The sequence below is a fragment of the Pelodiscus sinensis genome, chromosome 3 (assembly GCF_049634645.1).
Source record: "Pelodiscus sinensis isolate JC-2024 chromosome 3, ASM4963464v1, whole genome shotgun sequence".
Classification (NCBI taxonomy): domain Eukaryota; kingdom Metazoa; phylum Chordata; order Testudines; family Trionychidae; genus Pelodiscus; species Pelodiscus sinensis.
In genome coordinates this window covers 138710020-138732256 of record NC_134713.1, presented here as the reverse complement: position 1 = coordinate 138732256, position 22237 = coordinate 138710020, and the positions used below count along the sequence as shown (strand labels likewise).

Genomic DNA, 22237 nt, shown 5'->3' with positions numbered 1-22237 from the left:
AAGGCTGTGTGTGTGTGTGGGGGGGAGTGCACGCGCGCACGCATGCACGCACGCATGCACATGTGCATGGGGTAGGTGGGAAAAGAGAGGTAAGTGTACTCTTAGAAGGATAGTTTTAGCAACACAGTTCACTGTGAACTGGGGAAACCTGAGAAGAATTCTGTTTCCCTGAGGCAAAATCCCTCCCAGAGCATCTCATGGGCTTGTGTGATCCCATGCCTCCCAAAATGCAGACTAGTGCCTCCAAAGTATGATTGATTCCACAATTAAAATAGACTTTGACATTCATCATGCTATATATATTTAGCTCACACTTGGATTGTCAAACACACACAAGTCAGATATGTTAAAATGGGTTCCTGCTTATTGCTCTCAACTCCTAGTGACTTCAGTGAGACCTTTCATGAGTACTAAGTCTGGCTGAAAAGTTCATTGGAGTGGAGCCTGCTTTGGTGAATATTGCTTGATTTAAAAAAAAAAGTACATTTCTGAGTTGTTTTGGACCATACAGAGGATTTCTTTGTTGGATATAGCATCTGGCAGGAAAACGGTCCTTATTTTTGAAAAAGTTCTTCCATACCAGAGCATTTTGTCTGTTGATCGTTCAGCTTGTAGCCCTCATAGCAGATGCAGGTGTATCCCACAGGTAAATTAATGCAGTGTCCTGCTCCACAGATATCGGGGTTCACTGTGCACTCATTAATTTCTATAGACACACAGAAAAAGAAAAAAAAATGTATGACATACTAATGTTAAATATTTCAATAAATGGGTGATATTCAGTTATTTCAGCTAAACGGAAGAAAATCCTGAAATTAGTTGTGACCACATTAAGCAGTCCAACTTACCCTGAAGGCCTAACAGACCTACAGTCAGATGACTCTTTTCCCCATCTCTTCCTGACCCTCCCCGTATATAAATCAAGTGGCTGTATATGCAAATCCAAAGTGAAGATAAAGTAAAATGAAAATAACCATAGATGCTAAGTAACTATTAACTCTAGTGGATTACAGAATTATTGTCACAGACCGTAGATTTTAGCAATATCACTGCAGATTGTCTATGAAAACACAAATTTCCTAAATTAGGACAAATATAGATTTGGCTACTTTATTTTATATATGTATTATATGACAACTCGGTTAAATATGAAGATTCTTTGTGTAGACAGCTCACAATGATTTTAAATATCAAAACATTCTATTTTAGGCCTAAATTCTAAATTCTATCTTAGAACTTAGTTTCATTAGTTTTATCCTTTAACTTAATTTAAAACCCTTTTACCAACCTTGCTAGTTTAGGACTCAGGACATATGCTGTTGAAACGGTGTTCAAATGGAAACCTTTCAAGTCATAAAGTGCAAGAGGAAAGGTAAGAAAGCTTTGAAAAGCTATTGAAAAGGACTGAGCCTCAGTGTCCCCTACAAAAGAAAATTATCTATGGCTATATCTTCTGGATAAGGACCACGAATTGTGTATGAAGACTTTCAAATCTCTCATTAAAGATTAAATTCTTCTGGGATTCGATAGGAAGACATGTGAAATGCTTCTATGGCTACGTCTAGACTGCAGTTTTATCGGAAAAAAAATGCATCTTTTTCCACTTTCTTTTTGGAAAAGGCTTTCTGAAATTTGGCCCATCTACATGGGGTCAAATTTTGGAAAAACCTCCTTTTTCAGAACATCCTTTATTCCTCTTACCAAGGGGAATACAGGGATGCCGAAAGAATGCACCCGCTTTTTCAGAAACTGTTCCGAAAAAGTGGACGCGTTCCCTGGATGGAGCAGAGCTTTTCCGGGATACTTCTGGTATCCTGGAAAAACTCTGTAGTCTAGACATAACCGATGAGACATGGATCTAGCATTGCAAAAGGCAATATTTTTATGCCAAGCAGTATCACTAAGAGGAATGCAAATAATGGCTGTAGAGAGTGACACAGAACCCAAATGAAGGCAAAATGTTATTCATAAAACCATCAAAGAAAGAACCTGAAAAAAGAATGGCTCATAACAACATGCAGCTACTAACGAGATACAATTATGAGAAGACACACAGCTTGTTATATGTGCCACCCAAAATGTCTCACAAGACTAGGAAAAGACAGTAGCAAGAGATGGGAAACATGACAACAAATGGGATTATTGAGGAGAGCTGACACACTGGATTTACTCCTTGGTAACTGTAGAGACAAAAGGCACAGGCTAGGACTCTGATCTGACTTTAAGGAGTTTAACAGGACAATTTAGGAGATATATTTCCTCTTGCCCAAAAGGTATGAAATGTTTGTTAACATGGCAGAAGCCAAATTCTTCAGCAAATTAGATACATCACAAGGGTTTGGCAGATTCCCATGGACACAGACTTGTACTTTCCGTAACCCTTTGGCAGAGAATGCTTTCTGAGATTGCCTTTTGGAACATGTTCTGCACTAGAAGTCTTTTACCTCATAACAACATGTCCTAGATACTAGAAGGTCTTGCAAGAATAAAAGTGCACACTGATGACCTAAGAGTCTAGGGCAGCACTTGTGACAGAACATTAGGAGCAACTGTGGAGAATAATGAAAATTGCAAGAAAATATGTTAAGTGGACTGAGACAAATGGTCAATTTCAAACAACTTAAACCACCTTCTTAGTCAGGAAGCTGATCAAAAAGGGAACAATGTTTACTGATTCTAATATTTAAATGATACAGACCATGCAAAGATAACAAAGGAATTCAGAGATTTCCAGGCACGCTGAAATAGACCAGTAAGTTCATACCGAGTTATGAAGGTCAAATAACTTATCTAAGAAAACAACTCAGAAACAGTGAGGATGGGCACTGAATTCCAGACCATGAGAGAGTTCAGATTTGGAGTGTTCAGAAACATCAACACTAGTGCTGCAATTTATTTGACCCAGTGAAAGAAATAAGATTCTTCACGAAAATACTTCAAAAGAAACACTGCTACATTGATCCATGGAACTGAATGGCTGCCTATCACATGTGCCATAACAGATATGAGAGCTTGTAATGGGGTGGAGTGGCTATCCGCTCACCCAGAGGGGGAGGAGTCCCTCTCAGAGCCCTGGTGGGTAGCGCCCGACCCCAGCACACCACCTGACCGGAGGTCAGGAAGCGGAGATAGGACTATAAAAGATCAGCCTGAAAGGCCAGTCAGCCCCCAGAGGAACCAGAGGCTTCTCTTGCACGCTCAACCAAGGATCTGGACCCGAGGGAAACTAAGGACTGGTGCGGCTCACCAGGCCCCCAGTTGGATTATGGCTGGGAGGAGCTGCATACCTGGCCAGAGGTTCCAGCCCTGGAAAGCACAACAGACCTGCACTGGAGCCAGGTATGTGCAGAGCGGGAAAAATGGAAGCAGCCCAGGGATAGCCGCCAGTAGCTTGGCTGAGCCAGAGCCGGGGTCAGCATGCTGCAGTGAGGATCCCTGCTGATCCAGTAGCGGACTGGTCTGCTGCTGTTAGAGCCCTGGACTGGGACACAGTGGAGTGGGTGGGCCTGCATCTCCCCTGCCACCCCATTCCAGAGTGACAGTGTCATCCCTTTGGCTGTTCTCGAACAGCAGCCTGCATCTGCTGGACACTCGCCTGCACAAGGGGCAGGCAATTCAGACTTGTGAACTGTTTGTTGTCCTGCCCTGAACTAGGGCCTGGGCCTGTAGCCCTACTAAATGTTGGTGCTGTCTTGGCCTGAGCCCCAGCCCAAAACCCAGTGACTGTGGGCCCAGCCTGATCATAGGCCAGAGCCCCGGGACTGGTTGGAGTGTGACTAGGGAGTGACCCGAGACAGAAGCCCCAGCACCGCTAACTCCCCTGGGGAAACTGAGCTAGTGGGTAGTGGAGCGGAGTGGCTGTCCACTGACCCAGAGGGGGAGGCGTCCCTCCTAGAGTCTACTGGGCTACAGAGCTGTAAAGAAAATGTTTGTGCAAATTTTAAAAAGCCAGGTTAGGCCATGAATACGTCATGATTTTTCTCTACTGATTTAACTTCTGTATTGAAATGGACTGTAAAATTTTTTTGCGTTTCACAAGAAAGGAGAGCCTCCAGGACGCAGGGATTACTAAAGTCCAAGAATATGCTACAACCCTTCTAGTTACTTCTAATACATGTACTGATTGTGGACACTCTGTCACCAGAAATATGGGATGAGCTGGAAAAGAAACACTGCAATCAGCAATATAAAATATATGTGACTGGTGGAGAAATCAAGTCCTAACTATTCCCAATAACAAAATGAAGTTTTAGTGATTTCAGGAATTTTTATAAAAGGTATGAGGGGGCAGTGCCCCTTGCTCGCTACACTCACCAACCCCCCTCTCAGGGGTAGGCAGCCCCAGCTCTCCCCCTCTGACCATGGGGGGGAGGAGGGAGGAGGGAGGAGGGAAGGAGGGCTGGCAGAGGCCACAGCTGACCTGGCTCTCTCCTTCTGGCAGGAAGTGGGGAGGGGGAAGAAGGGGGAAGTGGGCATGGCACCCCTCCCTCTTCCTCTCCATCTCACCATCTTGGGGGAAGCCATGTGGCTCCAGCCTCCTGCAGGCAAGGGGCAAGGCTGCATGGCTCCCATGTGTCCACTCCCCCTGGACCACTGGAGAAACCACACATGTCCTGTGCACCCTCCTCCCCCCACCCAAACCCCTGTGAGGCTTCATGGCTCCCCCATGCCTGCACGGCTCCTGAGAGCTCCCTTCCTACATGAGTCCCTGCAAGCCCCACATTCCTGCCCCCCCCCAAAGCACCTGAGAGGATGCATGGCTCCCACACCCACCCCACCCAAGCCCCCAAGAGCTCATGTGCCCCCCACTCCTCACCCAAGCCCCCCATTTGTCCTCCTCCCCCAACCCCTGAGTGCTCTCACGGCTCCCACATGTTCTCCCCTCCTCATCCCTGGATCCCATTTGCTTCTCCTCCCCTACCCTGGACAGCAGAGGAGCCTCGTGGTTCATTTAAATTTTGGCAGCCTCCTGCCCAAGTGGCAGCAGCCGGAGGGACACTCAGAGGCCGGTGGCATGTGGGTGAGGAGTTAACCACAAGCCTGTGTGGCTCAGAGCCAGTGGGGGGTGCAGACAAGGTCCAGATGTGGGGAGCAGGGGACCATGCAGAATGCTGATAGGGGATCATGGGGGGGAGAGGGGGGCGGGAGAGGACAAAGTAGGGCAGCTGCATGGCTTCTCCCCAGAGAGGGGGAAGCCACATGCTCTGGAAGTCACGTAGCTCACAGCTCCCACCACCCCAGGACTTGCTGGGGCAGGTCAGAGCATGGCTCACAGCTCCCTCAAAGCATGGAGAAGAGGCTGAAAATAGAGGGAGGGGCTGCAGGAAAAACCTTTTCAAAGTAAGACTTTCATAATCTGTCAAGTAAATTAAGAAATTATCCTGCCTCAGTCATCATTCAAATATTAACTCAGCATCAGGCCTGGAGCTGATGGAACTTAAGTTGTATAGATAAGACATTCCTTAGAGATAATATGGAGGGGGAAGTGAGAAGATTTGGGAATTACCTGCATGTGTGGAGAAAGTATGAGTACGAAAGAATGGCACCCAGGTTACAGTCCTGAGAATAGGAAGAATGATGGTGACAAAGACAGAGCAGAAAGGGTGTCATAAACTCAGACTAGACAGTATTAAGTTTAAATTGAGGAAAATGCATCCAGGAGATGTCAGCGGTAGGGTGAAATAAAGGAATGAGCTGGGAGTGGATAGGTAAATGTATTTGTTAGCATTGAGGTATTATTTGAAGCCACGCAAATGGATGAGAACAAAGAAAGTGTTTAAAAAAAAAGAAAAGTGGAGGACGAAGTTCAATGAGGAATCTCCACAGAAGTGGAACTGAGGAAGAGACAGATGTGCCAAAAGAGATGCCAGAAAGGCAGAAGGAGAACCCAGTAAGGACAAGCAAAATGGACAGATTGACAGACAATGTCAAAAACATGGAGACATCCAAGAGAATGAGCTGGGGATCATTCTGGACTTCAGATTTGACCAGGAAGAGCCTGTGGAAACCTTGGAGAGAGCAGTTTTGGTGGAATGAAGTAAATGAAGCTAGACTAATGGGGATCTGGGCTGGAGCTGGAACAATAACTAATGTATACTCCCACGTGTGACTCTTTGTGCCTGAGTACTAGCAGAACAATTTTGGAAATATCAGGATCGGAGTAATTTCCTTCAGTTTTGACCCCTGCGTGAAATATACACCCTGCTGAAGTCAAGGAGGGTTTTGTCCCAAGTATCTGAAAGCGTCTGCAATGCTTTCCATTCAGCTGACACACCCTGACATAAGCACCAGAGTAGATAACAATGTGCAAGGTCATTCTTGCTGCCCACTTCTTTGATCCTGCACCAGGAATGTTTACCCTTGATTTCAGTGATAGTAGGATTAGGCCCTACGTGATATTCACAGAGCCGTGAATCACATTTGGAGTTACAGCAAAAAGTTCTCTGTCCTGCTGTTTTTCTCCTCTTTGCATTACATTTAATTCATGATCCTTGATGTTTAGTAATTTACAGTAGAATTCAATGTAGCTTCTCAAGCTTCTTTTCAGTGACCTTAGGTGGCTCACTGTCTTCTCACCTTCAGAAGGTTATCCAGGGTCACTTACCTCTCTGCAGTATTAAAGTGCAAAGAATTCTCATAGCCTTCATTTATGCCATTCTTATCTTTGCCTTCTGACAGCTTTCATTTCTGTCAGCTTTCATTTCTGTGTCCTCCTCTGCTGTTATAGTTTCTACCAATATTTTATCTTTCCTTGGTGTCTTACAACTGCCTGCATCTGCCACACTGGTCTCCCATTGATCACTTTCCCTTCACTCAGCAATCCAATTTGACTATTAAATATTAATTACTAGAATTAATCTGGGATCTGGGAGTGGGAGGAGGCGAGGGCTGTGCAGGCCTTCTGCCAGATTTTCCTCGAGGCCAGACTGGGGTGGGAGCGGATGGGCCCTTCAGGCCTCCTGCTCTCTCCTCCCCATGGCCAGCCCGAGGCGGTGGGGGGCGGTGCAGCCTACCCAAGGCAGGGACGGGGCTGTGCAGGCTGCCCAGCGGCCTCTCCCCGGGGCCAGAAATGACCAGTGAGGGGCATGCTTCTCTCTGGGGCCACCTCAGAATGGAGGAGGGCACACAGGCCACCTGCCAGTGGCACAGTAGGTAGCTGCTCTCCCAGAGGGGGCCAAGTGGCACAGTAGGTGGCTGTTCCCTGTGGGCAGCCCAGGGCAGCAGGAGCTGGAACACTTGCTGTTCCTCCGTGGTCATTCGTGAGTATAACTGTCCTTGCTACCACATCTCTCCCTTTCAGTTTGGTGCAAAACAATCGCATTCCATGCATATCCCCTTGTCCTGGCACAGCCAATCCCTGACCTTGCTTTAAGTTATGATAAGAGGAAGTTGCATACCTAATTTGGTAGTCCTGGTTATTACCATTTAGGAGAAGTTCTTGAATAAATGGACTAACATACAGAGACAGACAGACAGACATTCCGACTCTATAAAATATATGCTAGATTATCAGTACTAGTATTATGGTAGTGCCTAGGACACATAGTCATGGACCAGAATCTCATTGTGGTAGGCACTGTGTAAACAATGTAACAGACCATTTCACATCCTTTTTATATATGATTACAATTTGTGCCTGCATTTTTATACCAACAATTCAGCTGTGAGTATAAATCTGAATATTAACTACCTGACTGAGAGAGCAAATCAGGCTTCTAAAGGTGAGATTATACAGATTTATATGCACCATTTATTTTGTGAGCATAAAAATGAGGCAGCAAATTATACCTGCAACCAGGTGAGCCTAAGTCCTAGATCTGCTAAAAGCATACTTGTTACTGTAATATTCTGACCTCCTACGTGGTATCTCACTGTTCATTGTTCCCTTATTCTCTGTTAGTCTATCTGCTGTTCCAGTACAACAGTAATGTTACAGTAATTAGATGTTATTGTCAGGAATGTGTTCACAATCATAGCTTATCTTGTTTTTAAACTAAAAGGCAAGTACTGTACCTGTAACTTGAGTAGGTGCAATTACTTGACTTGCACTTGAAGTAGAAACTTCAGGGGCAACTTCAACAGGCAGGGGAGGGGAGGTTTTTTCAATCACTGCTATTTAACACAGAATGCAAAACAATCATATTTAAGGTATATTTCAACACATCATACACACAGTACTATACTAATCTGATAGCAATATATGCTGCTTTGATTTTAATTAATTAATAAAACAAATTGAGGGGTTTTTTTCCATTACACCACTTCAGGGGAAAAATTCCTTTGCACTGGGTTAAACAAAGTGTATAGTGACCACATTTTTTGCACCTAAATGTAGATTTGCATCTAAACTTAGATTTACACATCCCTATGAGAGTTGTTTGTATGTTGATTGCACCAACATCATTATGGACTTTAACATTCTTGTTCTCATATTAAAGGTCCTTCACCATTTCACCTCAACCTACAATACCAATCTTTTGCTTCTAAACACTTTTTCTAGCCTTTGTTCCTCTAGGAATGCCAACCGCTACACCTTACATTCCTGACTGTGACCTTTAAGACTCTGCCTCCTGTTCATTGAATGCTCTCACAAAACCTGCTAGCCAAGCCACTGCCAGCTTTTAATGAATATCCATTCAAAAAGCTCACCTCTTTCAGGTGGCTACAAGTAGTGGACTAAGTGACCATTAACAACAACAGTAACTTGAATGGAAACAAAATACGCACATTCTGGAAAAGTCAGCATGTGGTCTAACTGTCACCCTTCTTATTTTCACACCTTTGGTTTACTACTCCCAAAAGTTGTATCCAATTTGAAGTGAGAGTGTAATTTCTTTGGGGGCAGAGATGATGTTTTTGTATTTATTCTCTAAAGCGCTTGGTACATTTTTAATAACAGTGTTACAAAATGCAGTTGTTTTGTATTACTATTCCCTTTATAATTTGCCTAGGTAAAAAAGTTCCCTCTTTACAGTACAACTGTTCCATTACACACCCGTTATGTCACTTTTATTGATTTTCAATGGGAGTTCTGTGTGTGCAGAGCATCTGCAGGACTGGGCTTGGGGGAACCAGCTCTGTACACACTTACACAAGCAGTCCAACTGATTTTAATGGGACTGTTCTTGTCAGGATCGCTTGCAGGAATAAATTATTGCAGGATCAGGCCCTAAATTTATGAATCCAGAGTTTCAAATAGCAATTGGGTTGTGAAACAAAAGGAACATATAGCAAAAATGTATTATTCCACTCTTTAAGTCACGAGAACTGTCAGCCACTACAGGGGGAGGAGTGAAAAAGAGCTACCTGGAAATTGTCGATGCAGATTAATTGTTGAAATCCCAGGAGAAAGCTGAGGTTGACCAGGCTCTACTATAGGTTTTTCTTGATCATCAAGTGAAACCAATTCCTTTAAAAAAAATCAAAAATTTACAATTTGAAAATGTGATTTTAATGCAATTTTCTGAGTTGTGTGAGGAACTATTGTCTGGAAAAAACAGTTGCTGCTCTTTCATATCTATTACTGCATGTTAACAGCAAACAAAGTACTACTAATTAAAATATGAAATAATGGTGGCATGCCATTCTGTATTGCCATTATCTGAAATGGTTACTCATAGTGGTGTCTAGTTCCACAGTAGCTTTACCACCCAAGAGCAGCCCCATCTCTCATGTTAGAACAGTTCAAAAGTATATTTAAATTGCAGTTTATTGTGCAATTTTGTATTTTATAAATCTCTCTCTCTCACCAATATAGGGGAACACTCATAAGCATCTTAGGCCTTTGGCTGACAGACAGCTTATCACAATGGTCACTGTTTTATTTTTCTATATTACAGATGCTTTCATAGTAATGGAGAAGTGAAATGAAGCATAGCAAAATTGTTAACCCTAACAAATAAAAGTAGAAGGTATAGTATCCTGCCTACTGAAATATATTTCATGTACTTGGGGAGGAAGGGCTGTTTTACATTTCTTAATTAGGCAAAATTCTCACTGCCTGAGCAATGACTAAAACAAATACTAATTAAAATAAATGTCACACAAATAAAGAACTTATTTTAAAAATCATTTTGGTTACTTCTGTAGCTAAGGGCTGAAAATTCTTAGTTGTATAGCTTCATATGGAGGAAATCAGTAAACTATACTGATTCATAGAGTATAAGCCCAAAAGTGATCATTAGATCATATAGTCTACCCTCTGATATAACAAGGACCATTAAATTTCATCCAGTTATGTCTCTATTGAGCCCAATAACTTGTGTTCGACTAAAGCCTACCTTCCAAAAAGTCATCCTGTCTTGATCTGAAGACATGAGGAGATGGAGAATCCACCCCACTTCCTTTGATAATTTGTTCACACGGTTAATTATGTTCACTGTTAAAAAATTGTGCCTTTTTTCTAATTTGAATTTGTCTGGCTTCAGCTTCTAGCCATTAGTTCTCATTATGCTCTTCTCTGCTAGCTTAGAGAGTCTTTTAGGTTCCTATATTTTCTTCCCATGGAGGTAAATAGACACTGTAATCAAGTCACCTTTCAATCTTTTTTTTTTTTCAAATAAGCCAGACTAAGATCTTTACATCTCTCACTGTTGTACATATTCTTTAACTGTCAAATTTTTTAATCTCTTTTGCACTGTCTTCAATTTTTCAACATCCTCTTAAAAATGCTGGCACCAGAATTGTATACACTATTCCAGAAGCAATCTCACAAATGCTCTACACAGAGGCAAAACCCTTTTCCTATCTCTACTCATTACTCCCCTGTTGATACATACAAGGATTGAATTAATTCTTTTTGCCATAGAATCACATTAGGAGTTCATGTCAAATTGCTTGTCTATTGTGACCACTACATTCTTTTCAGAGTCACTGTTTTTCATGATCTAGTCCTCCATTGTGTAGGGATGGCAGTATGATTTAGTATAAGTCTTGAGGCCTCAATTCAGGGAAGCATCCCTATTTAGGGTAGTACTTAAAGCACATGCTTAAAACCCATTGAACTCAATGGGATTTGGGTGTGAGCCTAAAGTTAAGCACATGTTTAAGTATGCTGCTCAATACAGATGGAGTGATGAATCAGAGCCCTAACTTTTATGAACGTATGATGAATCACAGTGTTAGCCCTAAGCAATTATGACTGATGCTTTGTCAATGTCACTGGTAAATTTCAGTGGAAAATTAAAGAGTATGTGTAATATCAATGTGTCTGAATGGCTAGTCTTGAACAGTAACTATTACAGTCCCATGTACATGCATTTCTCATAACTGGATGCAAACCCCTGGATCCTATATTGTACTATAGGTATTTTGTGAATGTATACAATAAACAATTCATGTTTTACCTGATCAGGAGCTGTAGTTGCCACTAAAACCAGAAAGAAAAGAAAAGGAAAGAAAACAAATAACTATTTTGAATTAAAAAAATGTGTCAAAAGCATGAGTCGCTTTAATGCATTCTGAATTATTTGTGCATTCCAGACATTTCCACTTGGTTGTCTCATACATATGGGCCTGATTCTGCTAGAGATGACACTGCTAGAGATGAGAAATGACTTTGCAAAAGACAGTAGACTTACTCTGCTGTAAATCAAGGTCAGAATTAGGCTCTATTAAATAGCATCCTTGCCATCTTGTCCCCTAATGTTCAGCTCCATTAGTTAGTTCTTATATAATTTTAGTAGAACTTGTCAGAGCTGCTAGGGAACACGGTGATACCCGCAAAACTATGGAATAGTATTTTGAAGTATTTATTTTATGTAGTAGTTTTGTTATTGCTGTTGATGTTGTGAGCATTGCGTACATTCTTGTGAATTAAGGGAAAAAAGGGAGAGCGGAGGATAACAGAACCACATCAATAACATGTGCAATTCCTGAATTTGGCTCAAGGAATACCTGGGATAAATAAACGATACAGGCCAGATCCTTAATTGGGGTAAATCAACATAAAGTCATCAAATTCAATATAGCTCCATATATTTATGTTAGCTAATGATCTGAATCAGTAAATTAGATGACAAGTCCAAAAATGAATTTTTATACTTTATTTTAAAGCACTGCTATCATAATGAGATAGTGTGTAAAAGGACTAAGCATGTATATTATGGTATCTAGTTTGGTGAGATATGGGGCTTATCTACACTTAAAATACTACAGCTGCTGTATTCCAGTACAGAAAGTACCTACATTGAAAGAAGGGATACTTCCATTTGGCATATGTAATCCACCTCCAAGTCTTCCATCAGGCTATCACTGTCTACGCAGAGATTTAGAATGCCTTAAGAATGGCACTCAGAGATGCACATTTTTTAAACTCCTGACTAAGTAGTTTAACTGGCCTAATTTTCTAGTGCAGAACAAACCTTAGAATGAATCCTGGCATACAAGTATTTGTTTTGTAAGGAATTTTTGTTTTGGTATTAATCTGTTCAGTTGTGAATTATTTAAATTGTAAAGCAGCAAAATATAAAACAAATATAAATTAGTTTCTTACCAACTTTGTTCCCAAAATTTCCATATTAAAAATATTTTAACAAATGAAAATTTGTTGGTAGTTAGTTAAATCCTAAATGGTTTTCAACTGCTTCATAATCTGTCAAAAATTAGTATTTTGATATTAGATTAAATATTTAAACTTAAAAATGTAATGCATCTTGGATATTTTTATATTATCCAAACCACTGACAGATAGACCTGAGACTTTTAAATCCTTAAAGAGGGCTACTATTGTCAACCTATGTAGGTTTCAAGTTTATCTTGAATGTAAATCCAATGCACTCTAAAGGATGCTATTTGCTAACAGTTTAATTCTTTTAAAACATGGTTTGAATTGTCAAAGACATTGAGTCAGATTCCTGGCCCCAGTTCTAGTCAGAAAACTGCTCCAGCATCAATGGAGCCACTGTTTCTACTCTCTCTCCTGTGAGGCTTCATCCTAATTATGGCCAAGGAGCACACAACACATTCTCAAGAGATACATGACTTATCCTGGGATGACTGTATGCCAGGTTGGCCCCCCACATAACTGTAGTACACATAAGCCTCTTTAATCCAGCAATTTTGGGAAATAGGCTATGCCAGATTATGGAATTTTCCGGATGATTGTTATATGCCATTATGAAGGGTAAACAAAATCTATTACTAAAATTTTTGTATGTACAAACCATTATGAAGTACTGTATATGTATAATGTGTCGTAAAATAAATCCTTAATGCACTGTATTTAACCTGTTATTGGGGTGGCGGTGCAGGGTCTGAAAGGGAGGTAGGGTGCAGTACACGCTGGGACTGGGAGGGTCATCCAAGGGTCTGTATGATAGGTTTTCCCGAATCACAGACACCCAGATTAAGGAGGTTCAAGTATATAACAGCATGAGAACAACGAAGAAGTCTTAGCCATGTCCTCAACACTGGCAGCCAACTGTTGCCCTTGTGAGGAAGAGTGGAATAGCAACCTCTATCCCAGATCTATGCCACTGGGGGAGTTGCCTAAAATGAGATGATCATTCTGTTGCATGCTATGCTGGCTTTAGAGCTAGTGTGAATTTGTGAAGTAGCATTAAGTGCTATGGTAAAGATTCCCCAGCCTGGGGAGTCTACCCATTGTGAGCTGATGAGCCCTGCTGATTCCTGGCCTGTAATATTCCCACCTCTATGTGAGGAAACTGTCATTAATGGAGCATACACATTTCTTAATATGGACCTGTGTTTCCTCTGGAAATTGAAAGTTACTTAAACTGGAGATACTCAATTTGAGAAGCTTAACAATCACTGCTGATTTTACCAGAAGAGCAAGGCATCCTTAGCAAAAGTTTTCTTAATAATATTCATGAAAATTTAATTGAATGTGTGTTTTTTCCCCACCAAAAATTGCTTTTTTGTCAAAATGAAAATTTTCATTAAATTTCCACGGGTGTCAATGAAAAAGCAAAACCTGTTTTCCTCCCCCCAGTTTTTAACAACACAAAAATGAAACAATTTGGACACAATGGTAGTTTGCAGTAGAAATCTTTTGGTTTTTCATTCCTGTAAACTGGGGGGGGGGGTTAATTTTTTGTGGATCTTTTTTATGAAAACTTCCCCTAAATTTTTAAAGGGAACAAAAACCATTTCCTCAGCAGCCCCAATTTTTAAGCATTGCAGGTACTTCGAGTACAGAACATAAAGAATATTTTGCTTTTCAAACTTCTAAGGTTTTTAAAAGTTATAAAAGGACAGAAATTCTAACATGCACATCCATCTCTTCAAGTGAGCATGGTGTTTTTTTTAAGATGCATAATTTTAACAATAGCAAACCAATTTTCTGCAAACTTTCCTGACTGTTTTTTTATATCTCCTTGAGCTATACAAACTTTACAATTTTTAACTTCAGTTGTTTTGATTTATTGTTGAACTAAATTTCTGGTGGAAAAAGTGTAAATTTCACTTTTGGGCTGACATTATGTGTGGAAAATTTCATCTCTTAAGGATCTGTGAAGAAAGGTACGTACAACTGAAAAATTGGGATTAGTACACAGATAATGCCCTAAATCCAACAAAGAAAATCCCTCAAATCCTTTAAAATAAGTCGTTTTTATCTTCCTTTCAGGGCCTAAAAGAGTTGACAATTCCTCTTTAAAGACTGGAAAGTCTCAAGTCTTTCCCTCTACTTATGTAACTCATATTATAGTATTTGGAACTCACTTACTTGAAAAGTATTTCATTTTTTCTACCTTTCTGATCCAGAAAAATCCCTCAGCTTTTCAAAATGAAGGCTGCCAAGTTCAAGATAGGATTTTCCAATGCAAACAAAATGACTAGTTACTTTGTTTGTTTTTTCAATTAAAATGTTAGGTTTTTTTAAAGAAGCACCAGGGTGTTGATCATCAGAATAAGTAAATCTATAAAAACTGTACTTCCCATGAAATTCTGCAAAATTTACTCACTTTCCCTTATACAAGCTGCATTATTACTTCATATAAAGGACTCAAAACCATCACAACACTTCTCACAATCAGATTTTTACCTGCCTATATTCTGTTCACCAATAGCGTGTTGGCAATGCATTTATTTTTGCACATGCTGCGGGCTGTCTGTATTTCTTTGCTTCTGCATTCATATTAAGCATGTTAAAAACAGGGTAATTTAAAGCTGCTAATGGTATTTAGAGGAGTTTGCAGAAACCCATGCAAAGATTGAGGAAAAAAGTACAGAAATCAATATTTAAAGAGGCCTTATCGTAAGAAGATATTAATGACTTTTCATATTTTAGAAATGCCTAATATTGTTACAAGAATCGTTATAATAGAACAAATGTTTTCTGTTTCTCTTGCTCACAAAAATTAGACCAAACTATGGTTTTCCCACTCTGTAGAGTTTTCAGTATATAAGAGGAGCTATTGAATAACAATGGCTGAGAACTACAGCCGGCAACATAATGCATCCAGCGACATGGGACTTGTCATTATTTTTTAAAAACCTCAAATTTGATACACATACCAAACAAAAAGGCTGTAAAGCAGAGTACATGCAAATAAATACAGCTATCTACTAAACTATATTTCAAGATCCTTTTCCACTCTCACCTTCTTGCACAGCCATCTCGGGCTCACTTTTCTGTGAGAAGGTCAGTGCCTCCACTGGCTCTTCCTTTGCTGGGAGAGGTGGAGGAGAAGTACCTTTAGCAACAGGTTGAGTAATCTGGGTCTTGCCAATGACAGGTGGCTGTACTCTAACTGCAGGGTGATGATATAGCTTGTTTCTATGAGAGCCAGAAACCGTATAACCCATTCCACCAGGGCAGATTTCCTTAAAAGCAGCTAGATTTGGGATGGGAAAATATTCCTTTTAAGAGTCTAAAAGTGCAATACGTTGACACAGTGGAAAAAAATAATGAACACAAATAAACTCTGCTACTGTATGTACATTTATATAACAAAATATGCTATATTTCAGAACATACATTATTGCATTATAATATTATTGAATACCTCTGAAAAATTACCTTAGGATTTAATTCATTCCCCCATCAAAGGCTTTTACTCCACTATCTGATATCTTTCTGCAGCTGGGTTAAATATGCCTCTACATTTGAACCATTTTTAATTAATCTAATTCAAACAGTATGTTATTTCTGAGATGACTTTTCATCAGCAATTTATCACTGTAGAGCATAAGTAACTAGATCTTATTACTTCTATAATTCTCTTTTTGAATTTTCCAAAGAATAAAAAATCATGTTTTATAACATTCATTTAATAAATATGAATCAACTACACTAGAAACCTTACATAGTCCTTGATCTAGAGCTATAGGGCCCATAACTAATGTTAAAATTCTAGTGAAACAATGATATACTCCATATGCCTTAACATGCAGTTACAAAGTTCATAAATCAGACTCTCAAAAGAAGTGAAACTAAATAAAATGTTACCATGGAAAAGATTATTTTAGTGAAATACAAGACAACATACAATTTCAAAAGTTCTGAGGCCACTGAAAAAAGTGTTACTAGCAAAAGCATATTTTAGATTGGAGCTTTTAAGAGAGTCATGAGTAGGGATGTGAAAGTGTAAATGGTTAACCGATAAGCCAGGGATCAGCTAGTTACTGCACAGTTACATGCAGCCCCCATCCCCAGCACAGCACAGGGAGGGGGGTAGGCGGGAGCCAGTGCGTGCAAGGAGACAGATTTTAAGTCAGTTTCCTGCGCATACTGGCCCCTGCAAAACTGCCTGCCAACACCCCCACTGTGCATAACCGGTGAAATTTTCAGCAGTTATATGTTTACCTAAATAAATGCATTTTCACACCCCTACTCATGAGTAATATTCTGACTTTGGAAAAATATATTATTAGAAAAGTAAACATATTTAAACATAGGCAATGGCTATAATTTAAAAGGAAAATATCTCAAGTTTTTTTTTAAATTTTTATAAACTTTAAATGAAATATAGGAAACACTTCAATAACTCAGATGTGATACTAATAAATCATTTAAAGGAAATCTTTGGAGTGTCTTTCAGAAATTTACAACATTCTATTTTTTCTTAAAAATGAAATTTAACTAATTTAAAAATATCTGCAGGAATAAGGGTTCCAAAAACAATTCCCAAATATAGAGTACCTGTGTAATCCTATACTATCATCTTCAAATTAAATACATAGTGGTCATCGTGCCTCACTGGAATTTAAAATTTATACTGCATCCATTGTTCTGATGTGTGTAAAAATACTATATTCCAAAAATAACACATTCTTCCAAATATGCAGAAAAATAACACTTCATTTGGATTTTTTAAAGCTGTGTTTCTTTGGTACTTCTTAAGAGAGGGCTGATATATGGCTAGATCATCTCTAGAAGGGGGAATGGAAATCATGTTCATAAATCTATCAAAAGAAGAGGTTGTTGAAACTAAGCAGCATCTATTCTAACCCCTCATTAGTCCCTCTGCATGAACTCCAGGTTCTGGGGTTTGGGAGCTGTGGCAGGATGCAGAGGGCCTCTGGCTCCATGATCATCCCACCCCAAACAGTGGACTCTTGTTCCATGCTTGAAAACCTCAGCCAGTGGGCAAGAGAAACAAGATAGAGGTTTAGTGGGAACAGACCCTAATCATCATTATTTTAAATACATTCAAGTTGATATATAGGATATTGGAACCCAGGGAGAAACACAGAAAATCTAGCCCTCCATATTCCAGGGATGACCCTTTACAGCAACAGCTGATCTGCCCCTATATCATGAAATATTAATGGAGTAGGGAGCCAGCTCTGGTAGACTTTTTAACAGACAATCATTCCTTGCCAACTTAAGAGAGTGAAGCAGTTTAAACTCTGCAGTTTAAAAATTGCTGAATTTTTCATTTAAGTTTGATCCTCCCAGATCTTTTTATGATGGAGGGTATGATCTATCCTACTGCATGCTTCTTCACTCCTATTTTTGACCGTACTTTTGCAAATATTTTATTAAATGGCTACCTCATGTTTTTCCCACCTTAAAAGGGGGTCCAAACGATTTTATAGGGCCACATTTTAAAGCCACCCTCCAATTTTGCCCGTGCAAACAGTTGCAGGTGCAATTTTGTGGGCACAAAAGGTATAATTTAGAATTAACTGAAGTTACACATCAGGTAGTTTGATGTCTTTATAGCCCCACTTGTGCTTATAATTAATTGTGGACATAAAAGTGAAGATTAGATTGAAGTCTCTTTACAAATGTGTCCCTTAAATATGCTTCTTACTTCTAAAATAACTACACACAGAAGTTATACTTAATTAGGTGCCTAAAATATTACAAAATAATGGTCAAAGATACTCCAGATATTGTTCATTCTGGTGCGTTCATCACCTTTTTTTTTTAGTATAAATATTACATTTTTTGCAGCGAATTCAGTGGGTGTTTTAGTAATGCAAAAGATATAGGTTGAAATTAAAGTTTCATGGAAGTCAACAGCAAACTCCTATTATCTTCAGTTGGGCCAGGATTCTACCTACAGAATCATGCCTCCATATTTAATAAATAATTAACTCTTCGTATATTTTGTATTCTCTCCCTAAGTAAATTAATATTTTAATTTATATCATTAGACTACTCATTCTAATACATGAATATCAATCATACAGTATTGAACATAAGAACATAAGAAACACTTATTGTTCCTGCTATTAAGTAACTAGCCACCAGATGAGATTATTCTATGTAAAGCTTTACTTGTCTGACAGCGAAAAACAAATGGATTAAAAAAGTCACCATTCATGTATGAACTGTAAATCTAATATTCATATAGGAAATAATGGCCCAAATATTCAAATGCGACTAGTGATTTTCATTGTTTCAATTTCTGAAGACCAAATCTCAAATATTTTAAAGGGTCCCAGATTTTCTGAAAAGTAGATCCTCATGTCTTTCACTTTGGACACCCAAATGTTTCTAGTCACGTCTGAAAATATGAGCCAATGTACCATCAAACTATGCTCTAGATAAGAACAAAAATTTCCTATGACCACTAAACACAATTGAAACAATTACTGAATTTAATACACATGACTATAGTAAAATTGACCTGATGTTACAGTGTTTTTAGAAGTGACTATAAGCCATCTGCTTTACCATATATCCAACTGAAACAGTTAATTAATCCTGAATTAAAAGATCCAGAATTCTGACATTTAAGTAACACTGGACAGGATAGGTACTCTGAAACAATCCTTACAACTCACATCGAGTAATCTCTTGGTCTGTGAGTAGCTTCACTAAAACCAATGACCCCATCTCTATGGTGTACCAAACTGATGCCTGGTGCATGTATTTAGTTCAGTAAGACTTTAAAAAAAAGTCAATTGGATTACTCCTGGAATAAAATGTTACGCAAAGCAAGGAAGGATGGCAGAATCTGACTCTACGCATACCACTGTTGATTGTTCAGGCCACAGGTAGTTTGTAATATTTAATTTTTAAGGTATTATTAGTGTGATGAGACCATCCTTGCACCACTTATAAAAGCGTGCTAGAAACATATAAGGGGAAAAAAAGGCAAAGCACACTTACCCTTCCACTATTGTAACTTCCACTATTTATAACAAAAGCTTCCTGCATCTGCATGCATTAAACTATTTCCCAAAATATTCCATGATTTCATTTGTAACTTTTGTGTTTGAAAAATATCAAGGACACGTTAATTCAGTTTATCCAAATCCCGATATACTAACCTTATCTTCATGTTATGGGAATTAGGAATTTAAAATTCCCCACACTGAGATGGGAATAGTTGTTAAACTGGAAGCCTATCATTACATAGCAAAGGAAAATCCCATCTTCATTATGAAAAAGCTGCATTGTATTTTTCTATTAGCAGTTACAAAACCAGCAAGAAAATACAGAGCACAACAACATAAAGTATAGGAGATGACATAGTATGCATTCAGCATACGGTGTGTGGATGAGTGTTTGAGGTTTTTCTGGGCACCTCTTACCTGTTCCTGGAAGGGGACATTTCTCACAGTGTGGGCCCCAGGCCTTGCCAACACTGCAACAGCAGAGCTGCTTGCTGAGCTGAACAGAGAGAGGGTGCATGCACTGCTTTCCTGCACTGACAAACCGGTAACAGGGCCCTTTCTCTTCAGGATTATCAGCTGCAGCAAAAAGGGAAGGAGGACGCTAGAGTTTACATGACAAACACCACCTGAGTTCCATCACCAGTGAACAGGATTAACACAGCTATCTGCTAACAATTTTTTTAAATGCCTGGATCTCCGAGTACTCAGAATACAAAGAAGATTTCTTATTTGGCATCAACAGCATCTGAATTCAGACTAGCACTACACAAAATATTAAATTGGTATTTTAGGAATCAAAGCTGATGTTCAAACCAGAAGTTGCCATGCTCTAGTACACAGAATTATTAGCAACAGCTTTCTTTCCCATGCATAAGCACTACAGCATAAGCTCAAAGCAGGTGAACAGTGAAACAGAACACTGTACAGTCACAACACCACTGAGACTTAAAAAGCCACACAAACAGATGGGATTGCAAAATGGCTATTTTGAGTATTCTATATCGGACAGCTGTTCTTAAATGGACAAGGCAATTACATATTTACATTTCACTACATTTTATACGCTTTAACAATGACTAGTTGAATATTTCTAGTCCTAGCAACAAAGACATTTTGCAATTCAAAAAGCTGAACAAAGGAAACAATTTTAGATTATACCGTTGTTGGATTTTTTTAATCAGATTTACAAGCTGTTTGCTGAAATAGTCAACTAGTAATGCTGCTGGCCAACCCCCACCTCATTCCACCCTCTTTGCTCCAACTACCCCCTCAAATATATGTGATTAAATATTCCACTGACTTAAAATCGCTCTGGTCCAAGAAAATCATAGTGCCTTAGCATATTTTTTATCACTGCACAAGCAAAAGATATAAACTTTGTTGAATGTAGATACAAGGCCAAGATCTATCCAACCTTAATATTTCAAAAAGAAATTGATAGAGCTGAGTGAAAGGTTCATTTAAACCAAAATAAAAGCAAAGGCTACGTCTACACTGGCCCCATAAAACGGAATAGTCATGCAAAGCAGGTAAGTCAGAATAGGGAAATCCGCGGGGGATTTAAATATCCCCCGCGGATTTAAATAAACATGTCCGCCGCTTTTTTTCCGGCTTGGGGAAAAGCCGGAAAAAAGTGTCTAGACTGGCTTGAAAGCAGGAATAAGAGATCCTCCAGAAAAGGGCTTTATTCCGGAGGATCGCGCCAGTCTAGACGCTTTTTTCCGGCTTTTCCCCAAGCCGGAAAAAAAGCGGCGGACATGTTTATTTAAATCCGCGGGGGATATTTAAATCCCCCGCAGATTTCCCTATTCTGACTTACCTGCCAAAGAGTTCAGAAATCAAACAGAAATGTCAGAGCATATAGGCATTGTAATGTAGCTTTTTAATTAGAAAAATGGAAAAGATTACTCAAAACTAGAAAGTTATTTAATATTTGAGCATCAAAAGCCAGCGACATATGATAGTGACTTTAAATCTTAGAACTCTTGGCTGATTCAATATTTAGGGTAATGCTGAGTCTTGCAAAGGCACAGTTATATAAGGTCAGGAGAAAAGAGGCAGAGACTGAGTTTTATATATTTCCCCACTAGCTTTTTACATTAGAAATTCAGTTATTGCCTATCCTGCGTTTTCCCTAGAAGACAGTATGCTCAACTGGAGAAGTTGTAAGTTTATGACATCAGATATATGAAATGTGGAAACCCTGATTTAATTAAGGGAGGAAATCATTCTTATTCATGTTGTTTACAACTTTTACACTTTGCTAGTGCCTATTTCACTCCAACACCCAAGAAAAATTTGGGAAAAAAGATGGTGTTGTTAAAGATTCAACAAAATAGAAATTAAAAACAAATATTTCAAGTATCTCTGTTAATCTTCATGGTGGAATTTGAACAATATGTGACTATGTGTTTCCTCTGCTTATGTAGTCTTGAATGGCCATGACTTTTTCGCACTTTATCACATTACAACTTGGTAAAAACCTTTAGGATGTCACAAATAACTAAAATTTTTTTATAAACAACAAGAAGTCCTGTGGCATCTAATCGACTAACAGATTTATTGGAGCATAAGCTTTCGTGGGCGAAGACCCACTTCATCAAAGCTTTTTATGTATTCATGGTAATGCCCAGATTTTCCCTCCATCAAGCACAAAGGAGTAGAAGAAAGAATACTGAGGTTACATTATCAATGAAGCAAA

General features: G+C 39.3%; 1 protein-coding gene and 1 long non-coding RNA gene across 10 annotated transcripts in view; one reads left to right on the top strand and one right to left on the bottom strand.

Moving 5' to 3' along the window:
* Positions 1-22237, bottom strand: part of LTBP1 (latent transforming growth factor beta binding protein 1) — a 321387-nt gene that overhangs the window by 103522 nt on the left and 195628 nt on the right. For 2 of the 9 annotated variants that reach the window (XM_075924972.1, XM_075924978.1), the window contains exons 11-16: positions 19954-20112; positions 15564-15797; positions 11346-11368; positions 9307-9409; positions 8014-8112; positions 581-706 (exon numbers count right to left, since the gene is read on the bottom strand). In XM_075924972.1, coding sequence (XP_075781087.1) covers positions 581-706; positions 8014-8112; positions 9307-9409; positions 11346-11368; positions 15564-15797; positions 19954-20112 — 744 coding nt within the window. The remainder of the gene's footprint in view (positions 1-580; positions 707-8013; positions 8113-9306; positions 9410-11345; positions 11369-15563; positions 15798-19953; positions 20113-22237) is intronic. The other 7 variants (XM_075924973.1, XM_075924979.1, XM_075924974.1 and 4 more) reach the window with 6 other exon arrangements.
* The window catches only part of LOC142827996 (uncharacterized), a 48756-nt gene continuing 29536 nt past the window's right edge, over positions 3018-22237 (top strand). Inside the window, exon 1 of the long non-coding RNA XR_012902860.1 lies at positions 3018-3339. This is a non-coding gene — a long non-coding RNA (uncharacterized LOC142827996). The remainder of the gene's footprint in view (positions 3340-22237) is intronic.